Source organism: Sorex fumeus, unplaced genomic scaffold (assembly GCF_029834395.1).
Source record: "Sorex fumeus unplaced genomic scaffold, SorFum_2.1 ptg000002l, whole genome shotgun sequence".
In the NCBI taxonomy this organism is placed as follows: domain Eukaryota; kingdom Metazoa; phylum Chordata; class Mammalia; order Eulipotyphla; family Soricidae; genus Sorex; species Sorex fumeus.
Genome location: NW_026606059.1, coordinates 31,649,690 through 31,663,161, shown reverse-complemented (window position 1 = coordinate 31,663,161; position 13,472 = coordinate 31,649,690). Strand labels below are relative to the sequence as shown.

General features: G+C 35.0%; 1 protein-coding gene across 1 annotated transcript in view; it reads right to left on the bottom strand.

Annotated features, from left to right (window-relative positions):
- The window catches only part of ARFGEF1 (ADP ribosylation factor guanine nucleotide exchange factor 1), a 132,162-nt gene that overhangs the window by 70,067 nt on the left and 48,623 nt on the right, over nt 1–13,472 (bottom strand). The window contains exons 9-14 of the mRNA XM_056130521.1: nt 9,373–9,548; nt 8,032–8,165; nt 4,806–5,040; nt 665–764; nt 428–567; nt 149–257 (exon numbers count right to left, since the gene is read on the bottom strand). Of these exons, the coding sequence (XP_055986496.1) occupies nt 149–257; nt 428–567; nt 665–764; nt 4,806–5,040; nt 8,032–8,165; nt 9,373–9,548 (894 nt within the window). The remainder of the gene's footprint in view (nt 1–148; nt 258–427; nt 568–664; nt 765–4,805; nt 5,041–8,031; nt 8,166–9,372; nt 9,549–13,472) is intronic.

The window sequence follows — 13,472 nt, the reverse complement described above, 5'->3', positions numbered from 1 at the left end:
TGCATAAGAATTGTGATTAAAAGTTTAACAGTATTATGTAAGAGTCTATCTCACAGTGATCCAATGAAAAAGTTAAAAAAAAAAAGTTTAACAGTATTATAAATCCTGATACCTCAATAAAACTGGTTTAAAGAAAAAGTTATCTTACCAAGAGTTGTCTGAGAGTTAGGATTCACATACTGATCCTTGCTCCATTCAACCATACACTTCAAAATGGACACTAAACATTCTAATCCTTTTTTCCGCAGGCTCAATTCCTACAAAACAATTCAAGAACAACAACAACAAAAAACTGAACTTAATCAATGGCTGAATAACAATACTCCTACACTAAAAAAAAAACCAACAAACAAAAAACAATGAAGAAAAATACCAGGAAGTATTTTTCTTTACAAATACAACTTAGTTTTATTTATAAACTTCTTACCTGAACATTACTCATACCAAGTTCTTGACTGCCCCGTCCTTGGGCAATTTTTGAAAGATCATTCACTAGTCTTTCAAATATATTTGCTGCATTTAAGTCACAATCATAATTTACATAAATATCTACCACACTCTGAGCATCTGTAATAAAGAGATATATTTGTTTTAACCAAAAGCATGTATTACAAGACTATACTTGATCTTTTAATTATCTCATAGTTAGAAAGAGATAAGATACCTGCACAAATCCTTGTCAATGTCTGTATAACCATCCACTTGTGGTCAAATGAACTGGTAGAAGTTTCCAAAATATATAAGAAAATTTCTTTAAAGAACACCTGTGATCAGGAGAAAACACTGCTTAAAATATTGCTTGGGGGAGGGAGCGATAGTGCAGCAGGTAGGGCACTCGCCTTGCACGTGGCCAGCCCAGCGTCTATCCTTGGCACCCTATATGGTTCCCGGAACCCCACTAGGAGTGATCCTGAGTACTAAACCAGGAGCAAGCCTTGCACACCAACACCACTGGGTGTGGCCCAAAATCCTAAAGAAAAAAATAATCTGGGGGTGAGGAATGGGGTGGAGTGATAGTACAACAAATAGGTCATACACCTTGCACACAGCAGACCCGGGTTCCATCCCATGTGGCGTCTGCCTACCTCCCAAGCCTGCCAGGAATCATCCCTGAGTACAGAGTCAGGAGTAAGCCCTGAGCACTGTTGGGAAATGGCCCCAAACCAAAAAACATGAATTAAGAAAACTGTTTATAATTCATCCACATAAGTAATCATCTTATAAATATTCTAAAACTGTAAAAAAGAAATTAGGATCCAGAGCCTGAATTTCAACTCCTTTCGGGTTTCATCTCTGAAATATCAAGGCGGAAATAACTTGTATGAGTGACTTAACCTACCTCCTTCCAGGAGTACATTATTAAGTTTTGCTTAGTGTCAGTATGCTGCTACAAATGAAATCTCTAAAAAATTTAGTTCTTCTGAGTGATCTCTCCTGAACATATTTATAAAACACAACTTATACTTTATATTTGCCCTTGAACTTAAACTATACTCATCATTAGTAAGGTAAGGTAAGGTAAGGTAAGGCCCTCCCGTTGATCGTCGATTTGCTCAAGCGGGCCCAGTAACGTCTCCATTGGAGACTTTGTTGTTACTGTGTCTGGCATATCGAATACTCTCAGGTAGCTTGCCGGGCTCTCCGAGAGGGGCGGAGGAATCGAACTCGGGTCGGCCATGTTGGCCGCTTGTAAGGCGAACGCCCTACCCGCTGTGCTATCGCTCCAGTACTGTGCAACAGACCTAATTGTTTCTAATTTAAATGCGTTGTAATCTACATTTTAGTAGTCACCTATACTGTGTGACTACTAAAAAATACAACTATTTTTCAGTTTCTATATCAAATAGTGTCAATTATAAAGGAATTATTCAAGGTAATAAAATTCAAATTCAATAAACTTTAGATTCAAGTTAGATATGAAGATAAGATTGTGACTTTAGATGAGATGACTAAAAAGAAGATCAAAATCTTGTAAGTTAATACTTGTAGAACATAAATGTTAAGAATTCAGAAAAGCTACTTGTAACATGACAATGATCTTCACTCTAACAGGGTTAGGTACTTTAGTAATGTGCTTTTCTTTCCAAAATTCAATTTATTTCTATTACTTGATGTCAGTATTTCTTTTTTTGTTGTTTGTTTGGGGAACATACCCGGTGGTATTCAGAGGTAACTCCTGAGTCTGTACTCAGGGATCACTCCTGATGGTGCTCAGGGGACCATATGGGATGCTGGGAGTCAAACCCAAGTCAGCTGCATGCAAGGCAAGCACCCTACCCACTGTATTATCTCCCTGGCCCAATGTCACTAATAAGACTATAAGATCTGAAAGATCAGGGACCAGGTCTAGCATTAGGTCTACACCGCAGTGCACACAGTTGGCATTCAATGGGTACCTATGACCACAAGCCCCAATCCCTAAAAACTATAGGGTGATACTTTGGAATGTTACCACACACTCAAGAAGCATGCCATGAGAATTTCTAAAGGAAAATTGAGAGATTTATAGATCTGTTGATTACCTCACAAAATGCTCAGTTTTGATTATATCATAATACATCCTATTTAATTATATCATCTTTGCAAATCTAGGTTTAGTGGCTGGTATAGTTAAAAACAAAATAAGACAGGGTTAGGTACTCTAGTAATGTGCTTTTCTTTCCAAAATTCAATTTATTTCTATTACTTGCTTAATGTCAGTATTGACATTGGGTGAAAATCAGTGAAAAATAGGACAAGGCTGGGAATGCCCAATTTGATTTCAAAATATGAAAGGCTATGCATTGTCCAATAGGTGCACTTATCCCAGAGTCAATAGCTTTCAATATGCATGCATTTTAAAAAATGTATATAACATAAAACAAATATTTATTAATAAGTTTTTTATACCTAATGCAAACTTCTAAGTATTTCTATAGGTATAGATACACAATGAAAGCATTATTATTTAGAAACTCAAATGATTCCATAAATTAATAAAGTTTAGAACTCTGATTTATGAAAATAAAATAAATAAAATTACCTTGGAAAAAAAGAAAACAATAGTTTGTGGGTTATCAAACTGCACTAATAAGTAAAAGTTACTATAATTCATGCCTATCAAAAATTATGCTACCAAAAATGACTGAAAGAGGGAAGTTTTTGAAAATTAACCTATAATGTTTAGAATAATACTATCATAAATACTGTTTTCACATAATATTTTCTTGAAAAGTCATATGTAAAATGTATTTTTCTTAAATAAGTTAATATTTCTTAAACATTTTAAGAATTGGACTTAATGTTCACTTACTTACTGCTGGACCACTATGTATGGCCACAAACAAAAATTGACCAGCAATTGGCCAGGGATTGAATCCTGATAGGATGCAAGCAAGACAAGTGCCCTACCTGCTGTACTATCTCTCTGGCTCCATCTTGCATTATTTTAAAACACATAAAATAAACTTCTAAAATTTGGCAACATAATATCTGTATTATTTCCAATCTGAAAATACTGTCCACATTTACAAATTGTTCACTTTATCAATGCCTTATTCAGTGTTGTTCCTATAACAAAGTTTTACATGAGTTGTAACAGATATACAAGAACATTAACAATAAAGAATACTATTATTTAAACCATCTCAAAATTCTGGAAAACTATCTTGCTATTCATTTCATTTCATTTCATCATCCTGTTATTCGTCGATTGCCTCGAGCAGGCCCCAGTAACGTCTCTTTCATCCTAGCCGTGAGATTATATTCAAGGCTATATCTTGCTATGAGCTAATAAATAAAGCTTTGAGTTAAAATATATAACAAAACTGTTGAAATACTCTGGATATCAAATACAAAATATGAATGTAAATACTGGCTAGCAATGGGGTTGGAGAGATAGTAGAGCGAGTAGAGTGCTTACCTTACACTCTACTTGGCCTGGGTTCGATCCCCAGCACATTATATAGGGTCCTGAGCCTCATTAGCAATAATCCCTGAGCACAGAGCCAGGAATAGGCCCTGAGTATTGCTGGACCACTATATGTGGTCCCAAACAAACAAAAAAAGTCCAGTCAAAAAAAAAAAAGAACCAAAAAAAAAACCAGAGTATTCTAAAGTATATAATATCTCAAGCAATACATCTTAACAAATGACAAGTTGGAAAAGACAATCATTAAATCATTAAAACATAAAACACTATTTTACAATCCTGAATTCTTCTCAAAGTTAAAATAAAAGACTAAGAATTGACATACTTTCATGGTATGTGCAGGCTAGGAAATTTCCTAATTCAATTTTGATATGTCTTTGGAAGTATTTTAGAATTACCTATTACTCTAATTTCTAAAGATTTTTGTAGAAAACTTCAGGAATATGGTATATAGTTGCAAAAAGAATACAAGCATAAATTAAATTTTCCAATGTTCTAAAATATACCAACACTTTCAGTTAGTATTTAAAGTGCCAAAAACTTGTAACACAGCATATATTTAAAACAAAAAAGACAGAATAAACTTAGATCTTTCAAGATCATATACACTATTACTTCATAGTGTGAAAGTTATTCTAAGGAAGAAATTCAGGCTGCTAAAATCATTGACACAATTAGTATATATTTCTAGAAGCCATGTGATATTTCTTAATTTGATTTTGCATCCTTTGAACTTAATCAGTACTTAGTAGACACGTGTGTGTTCAATGCGTAACTGAATAAAAGGAATTCACAACTTTTTTTGAAATACTGAAAAAAACTTGCCATACTATTATGAACCTGACTTAGTATTAATCAAATGAAATATATAACAATGAGCAAATGCAGAACATACCTCAATCTGCATCTTCAAATGTGTCTTAAAATTTGACAATAACGTAAGAAATATGGAAAGAGAAAGTTCAAAAACCTCTGGAACAGATGAGACTCCATTTTTTGAAAGTGCAACACAAAGATACTGCTTAATAGCATTAATAAACATCTCATTTGTCCTGAAAACAGGTCCTGCATTCTGCAGAATGGATAGAAGCAACTGCAATGAAAGAATCTTGGATCGTAACTCATGAGACCTAAAATGTGAAAAAGAAGGCACAGTATGTGGAGAAATTTAGCATTAAGGTAATAATAGGTTATTGCAAAGATATTTCCTGGTAAGTAATTTCACAAACTTAAATGGAGAGGGAAAAACCCTACAATTTAAAAAGTACAATGCATGAATAAGTTTAGCCACAAATAATGGGTAGTTCTACTGACGTTCCTCTTGCACTACAGAATTTCACAAAATTTTAAAATGTGGAAACAATCATTCACATGCACCAACCTCCTGCTCCTTTAAATAAGAATAAAGAATTTAAAGATTTATATCTTGTTCCTTTCTTTGGCAACTTTTATTTCATCTTTAGAAACCACCATTAATACTATACATTTAATATCTAATGATTCCATGTACTCATCCTAATTAGGATTATACTACTCAAAAATCCTAAACCCTAATAAGAAGTTTCAGCTATAATCACAAGTAACAGCACGAATTCAAGCTTTCTTTTTCAGTAACCACCATTTAAAGATTTCTTTTTTACTTTTGTGAAATATATACAGAGGCTTTTAGAATATATATGTCTTGATAGCATACTTCTTGATTCTAAATATTTTTACAGTGAAAAGGTACAAGTAATTTTCAGTAAGGCCTTTGGGACCGCTCTCCACATATTCAGACGAGCCTCACGCATGAAGGAACTGGTAGAGGAACCCAGGCATGTGGAACCTGGGGCTGCTCGGATCGGGAATGGGTCTCTTCCACCCAGATCCCCCATATTCCCCCAGCTGGGGTATTACACCCACCAACTGCCCCAGGCGCCGAGTTATCACATCAATGGCCAAGACCCAGACTATAAACCCAGCTCCCGGAACTGAACGGCCACTAGTTCTTACTCTTGGAGAACCTAGAAGGTTACCAAGAATATCGTGCCCGCATGGCAGAGTCTGGCAAACTCCCCGTGGCATATTCAATATGCCAAAACCCAGTAACAATGATGGGTCTCATTCCCCTAACCCTGAAAGAGCCTTGAATAAGGCACTTTTTAAAATCTCAGGGCCAGGATGAAGGAGACGTTACTGGTGCCTGCTCGAGGCAACTGACAACAGGATGATCATGATCATGATTGTCATGGTCAAGAGAGTCCTTTCATCTTCACATAAAATTTCCTAAAATTTGGCTTAAGTCCCTTACATAGAGTAATAAACTAGTTCACATTGTTCCTCAAATACTCTATATTAATGTGATATATATTACTTAACATTAATATTACAATATAAGAATTGTATCTCTCAAGATTCAGAAAGAGAATGCAGAACTTAAGGCATGCAGCCAACCCAGGTTTGATCTCCAGCACAGCAAGGTGTTTGATCTCCAGTCCTGTGCCACCACTAGCCTAGTACCCTCATCTCTGTTCCTATGTCCTAGCTGGTTCATTCCACCCCTGCTCCTTCACACTCACAACACCTTTAGAACCTCAGTTCTGTTGTCCAAGACTATGTTTTAATTGAGTATTACTAATTTTCTTGATATCCCTCTTTACATACTACTTATGAGTGAGATCACCCAGCCACTAGGATACCCTCAAATTCCAACCTAGTTGTAGCAAAAGGCATGATTTCACCTTAAAGCTAAGTAATATTCCATTATGCCTATATAACACAGCTTCTTTATCCATTCATTCAAAACCTGTGGATTTGGGTTGTGTCCACATCTTGGCTATTGCAAATAGCCCTGCAATGAATGTAAGTGTGAAAATTTACCTTTTCAAATTAGGACTTTTTTTTTTGGATTCCTTAGATAGTTGAAAGAGGAGTTGAAAGACTGGGTCACACAAGAGTTCTAGCTTCAATTCTTTGAAAAGTTTCCATAGAGACTAAACCAACAGCAAATAAGGTTTTCTTTTTTCGTCACATCCTCACCAGCACTGGTGATTTCTGGACTTTTTGATAAGGGTCATTTTCACTAGTGTGAGATAGTATGTCAATGTTGTTTTGATAATAAGGGTTAAACTGTTTTCAGATGCCTGCTGGGTTTTCTATCTTCAGTGAGGAGTGTCTATTCAGAACTTCTCCCCTTTAAAACGGGATTTTATTTTTTGGTATTTATTGTTGTTTCTTTTCTTTTCTCTTTCTTTCTTTCTTTCTTTCTTTCTTTCTTTCTTTCTTTCTTTCTTTCTATTAGTGAAACACCATGAGGTACAGCTGTAGACTTACAAATTTTTATGCTTGGGTTTCCGTTGTATAATGATCGAGTGCCCATCCCTCTACCAGTGCCCATTCTCCACCTCCACTGATCCCAGTATCCCTCTCACCCCCCTCATCCCCCACATCCCACCCTGCCTCTGTGGCAGGGCATTCCCTTTTGTTCTCTGTCACCTTTTGGGTGCTGTGGCCTGCAAAAGAGGCATCGAGTGGCAATCATGTTTGGTCTAGAGTCTACTTACAGCATGCTTCTTCCATTCTGGGGGGATCCTCCCATGTACTGTATCTTTTCTAACTTAGCTATTATTACTTGTTATCAGATATATGGTATGTGAATATTTTCTCCCACTTAACAGAGTGTCTTTTTAACTGTATTTTCTTATAGAATACAGAAACATTTTAGTTTAGAATTAATCCATTTGTTCATTTTTTAAATTTGTTTTCTTTAGAGTCAAAAATTGATGATGTCTCTGAGGTAAAAATCCTGGAGAGTTGTGCCTATGTTTCTCTTACTGTATTTTATGCAATTGAGTCTAGTATCAGTCGATTAGCTTTACTTACAATTTTCAATATTTATTTCTCTTACCACCTCCTGATTTATAGTTTTAAGAAGTCTAACATGAAGCAGGAGAGGTAGGCTATAGTAGCTACAAGGTAGCTTATAACACTGAATTCATTCAATCAACTGATATTTATCAAGCACCTGTATACCAAGCACAATTATATAATGCTTTCTATATGCTTTGAGAAATATGTTATCTTATAATAAATTTCAAACTTGAAAAACCTGTATTTGTCAGGCAGAATGTTTAAAAACTTACTTTGGATCCGGTGGGCCATCTGACAGTGGTTTCATTGACAATTTACACAATGACCTGAATACTAGAAAGGCATCCTTTTGTAAAATGTGGGAAAACTTAGCACCAGGTGAAGGTCCTGAAGAATTTCCAGATTCCTAAAAGAATTAACATACTACGTAAATAGACAGCTGACAATATATAATTTCATTTTTTATAAACTATATTCAATTTGATAATTGATGAAGTTCCCTGTCTCACCTATCAGAAAGAAAACCAAATGAAAAATTTGTTTTTTGTAATATGACATGCCACTCCATCCCTAACAGTAACAACGTTTTGTCACCAAATGCTCTAAAATTTACCCAATTCAGGGGACAGAGCAATAGTACAGTGGGTAAAGTGCTTGCATCACATGCGGCAGACACAGATTCAATCTCCTATATCCCATAGGGTCCCATAAGGACCTCCAGGAATAATTACTGAGTGCAGAGAGAGGAGTAACTAATCCCTGAGCATTTTCAGGTGTGGCCCCAAAACAAAAAAAAAGAATTTACCTAATTCAGACTATCACACGCCAAAAAAAAAAAAAAAAATCAGCACATCATGTCCAAACAAAATACTTCATAGAAAAGCTTAAATTATACTTTGCAATTTTACATTTTCTCCTTACACAGACATACAATATACTTAAGACATGAAGTATGTCAAAGCAATGACAAGGTTATTAAGTCCAAGAAAACTTACCATGTGTATGAGTAATATCTTTATCAAAAATGATACAAGTGAAAAACAAAATACAGAGTAGGGAGTGATGAGGGCCTAGCAGTACCCTACTATGGCTTCCACTGTAGTTCTGAAAAAGTAAAATAAAAGTTCCCAAGATTTCTGAAAGCTCTTTATTCCTTGATATTAGACTGTTCTATTTAAATGTAATTTAAGCAGGAAGACTGTAATTTCAATGTGTACAGAAGATGAGATACATGTTAGAGTTGTAAATTTAGCTATTAGTATATTAAAAAAATAAACTGGGGCTGGAGAGAGAGCACAGCGGGCAGTGCATTTGCCTTACATGCAGCCAACCCAGGTTCGATTTCCAACATCCTATATGGTCCCCCAAGCACCATCGAGAGTAATTCCTGAGTGCATGAACCAGGAGTAACTCCTGTGCATCGCTGGTTGTAACCCAAAAAGCAAAAAAATAAATAAATAAACTGCTTGTGTTTATATCAGTGAGAGAAAACAAAAAGGTTTTATTTCCCCCAGCTTATATCCTAAATTAAAACTATTTACCACAAGCAATGTCAGTCTAGAAATTTAGAATACTAACAGGATTCTCCTAGCCCCACATGCCTCTATTTATACCTGAGTATCATTGGAAGAGACAGACAATCTGTCATCAGGTAAGGAAGGTGTGTATGCAACAGAAATTGGTGTTCCTGGAATTCCATTTGCTTGAATATTTTCACTGTCACTACCATCTTCCATAGATCCAATGTGGCCATCTGAACTTGCATTTATAGTTGTCCTTTCTCCCATATCTACAACAGGAATAAAAAACATGCATATATATTTGAGTGATAGAAAAACAATTATGTCATAGACTGTAGATACTATTTAAAGATTAGCAATATTTACTACTAAGTATGCATTTGGAATACATCCAAATATGATCCTTTAGTATTTTTAGCAATGCAATACATTCTGCTGATGAAAGGCTAACCAGGATATGTGAAACAAGAAGCTTACTTCTAGTTTTTAACCTTTAATAAACTAGGCTTAAATAAATGCTAATGCTTTGGGTTATTAAGAATTCCTTTAAAAAAATGATCCCATTATTAAGTGCGGGAAATGCTAGAAAACAGGTTTTGTTTTTAAATACTATTTTTAAAAACTTTCAATAGTAGGTTCTATTCAAAACAAATTTCAATAGTAGGTTTTGCCTCAGTACTGTTAACACTGCATTTTTAATTATGTGTATTTCACTGGATATAAACATTACTAAGAAAATATACTCAAATATTCTCACTCCAAAAAAGTAATAAACAAATCTTCGAATCAGAGAGATTGGGCACAAACCATTTAGTCCTCTTTTGATTTAGAAAGCAGTATTGGTATTACTTTTCTTAGAAAATTCTCAAAAGAATTAAAACTTTAATTTTAAGCTTTTTTAAAATTTAATTTTATTTTTAGGCTTTGGTTAAAATCCCCATCACTTTCAAGCTAATTTCCCAGTGCTTCCATTGTCTCAGTATAAGAAGGAAACAACAATAGTACCTAAACATCCCAGTATCCAATAATAATAATAATAGTAGACTATTATTATTTCCTATGTTTCCTCTAGCCTCTTAATATAAATAGAACAAAGCCTACTAATTTACCTTCTCTATGATAAATTTCATGGAAGTTACTAGAAAAAATGTAAGAGACAAAGGCTTTAATATTTAATATCACTAGAACACTAAGAAGGATGTGATGAATGGCCTGATCTCCTGGAAGAATTCCTAGAATATGATACATTCAGTTCAAAGGGAAAATCTAATATTATTCAATAAAGAATGGATGCAAATAATAGGTGAGCAAGAGGAGGAGTTGAGTTTTATCTTTTAAAATAATACAAAGTCTTTAAATAGAAGGGGGTGAGAGTTGAAGAGTGGGGAAGTATGTGCGTGATGAGGGGCATGGGGTAGGGAGCTATTAGAAACCATGCCAACGTCTATCAGCAAACCTGTCTGCATCCATGACCCTAAGACTGCTGTAGTAGGCCTCCTCATTAAAGGGAAATTTTCTTTCAACAAGAAGGTAAGAGTAAGAGAGCAGTATCTAGTATTTGCTTTCTTATTTCTCAACTTGAACTTCCAGCAGTGTGTCTTAGACTGCCATCTCAGAAATGCTGGAGACAAAGGCCTCTTAAGAAAAATGAAAAGAAAGGTCCAGGGAGATAGCTCGAAAGGCTAGAATATACACTGACTGTAGAGACCTCGAGTTTGATGCCTTGAAACACATCACTTCTGATCACTTACATACTCCTGGCGACCTCCAGCACCAATGAACAGTAAATGATCAGGTTTGTGGAGCAGGTTAAGTATCACTAAGAGTGTCCTCTGGGTCACCCAAGAACTGCTGGGGAGGCTTTCCCAATAAAAATGATAGAAATACTGAGAATTATTCAAAGAGTCCTTTATTTATTAATCTAATTTTCTATATAAAGTCTACAGCTTAAAAAGTAGCTCAAAAGTAAAGACAGTTGGGAATGTAGTTCAGGGGCACAGACTCACATATGTATGAGGAACGGTGTTTGAAACCTCATACTGCAAAAAAGAAAAACAAATTTCATCATTGGAGAAGTTTCCTAACAGCAGAATTTATAGCTGAAAATTTTCTATTTATTGCTTTCAGTGATAGGTGAAAGAATGCTGTGTCAATAAACAAAAACAAAGTGCTATAAAAAAAAGAAAAAGAGTGGGGCCTTGATACAAAAACGTATTTACTGGACAGGAGCTAAGGAAAGAGTCTAAGGTACCTACCTACCTGGCATCCATCCCACCAACCCCTTGGAATCCCTGGCACCACCTCGAATCCCTCAGACACCAGAGGTCACTCTAGAGCACAGAGCGAGGAACAGCCCCTGAGCACCACAGGGTGTGGCCCCCAAACAAATAACAAAGTATCTACTGAAATGAAAAACACATACTGAAAAAAGTAGACAAGATATATTTGCTAACTGGACAATCCCTTGTAACATTCTCTCTGTAGAACTCAAAGACAAATTATAAAAATCAGAGAAAACTGGAAGGGCAAGAAAGGAATGTGATACAAAATACTCAACAAATACGGAATGTGAGGTAAGGGCATGCAAAGAATAATTATATGATAGGAAAATAATAAAATGATAAAAGAGAAAATCCAGTAGTTACTCTAAAAAAAAACATAAAAGTATATTCAAGTAACTATAATCATTTATAGCAGGTCATAAATTATCTTTTAATAAATTATAAATTAAAAAAAAAACTTGAAAAAAGTATGCTCCAAAGTAGTAAAGTACAGCAACAATGTAGAAAACAAAATGAGAACTCCTTACTATCATTCAGACTATTCAACATTTTCTACTAGTTCTGACCTATATAGCAAAAATGAAAGAGTAAAACTGAGCTGAGAACAAAATGTCACTATTTACTTAGAAAAATTCAAGTTAACCAAATGAAAATTTTTTAGCAATACTCTGAAAGTTCAAAGAAGCTAAATATCAAACACAAGTGTTTTTCTATATTCCTATTAAATTAGGAAGTGAGAAACCTATCAGTGAAAATACTATCAAAAATAAAACAAAAGATGCAGGTGTAATTTAATAAGCAATGTGCAAGAATCAAAGGAAAAAGAAAGTGAAACTTTATAAAGGAGATAGAAGTTCTAAATAAATGAACTTAATATTTGTGAGTTATGCAATGACATACACCCAAATTAACTTAGGAATACCATAAGAATTCCGATTATAATAAACTTGCTTTTTGAAGTTAATGAATAGATTCTAAGTCTTGTGTAATAATACATTCTTTAAAAGAATTATCAAGGGGGACTTACACTATACAATCAACATTTACTATGAAGCTAAAATATTGTAAACAATAAGTAAAAAGGTAAAGGCCCTCCCGTTGTTCATCAATTTGCTCGAGCGGGCCCAGTAACATCTCCATTGGAGACTTTGTTGTTACTGTGTTTGGCATATCGAATACTCTCGGTAGCTTGCCAGGCTCTCTGAGAGGGGCGGAGGAATCGAACTCGGGTCGGCCATGTTGGCCGCTTGTAAGGCAAACGCCCTGCCCGCAGGGCTAATACTTAAAATAAATTAGCATAACTAAAGAAAACTCAAGCAGAACCATAAGGATAAAATTAGCACTTAAATTGAGAAAGAAAAGAATATGCTATACATTATAATTAATTATGGAATCTCACAACATAAAGAAAAACTACAGCAACACACAGAAAATACAAAACATTGATAAAATGAAAGTCCAAACAAAATTAATTATTTTTATAATTTATATTTCCCAGCTGGTAAAATCCATTCTAAGTGAAAACTTACAAAGGAAAAGATACTTTTTTATTTTAAAGGTAACACCACAGCAGTGCTTAATAATGTGTGAGGACCACCAGGACCACAGCAGAAATGCTAGGGCACCATGAAGTGCTAAGGATTAAAAAAAAAAAATTTTTTTTCTCAACACACTTACACTATTCTCCCAGCAGTGCTGAGAATTATATATGTGGTGCTGGAAACTGAACCAGAGGCCTCAGCATGGAAGGCAAGCATCTTAATTAACCCCTGTATTCTCTCTCCAGCCCCCTGCGACTGTATGTATGGACTTTATAAATTTATTGAATCCATAGACATATGGAATTTATGTGTAGCATGTGCTCTACCACTCAAGCCAAAACCTTATTTGCAAGCCAAAAAGTTTTGGACA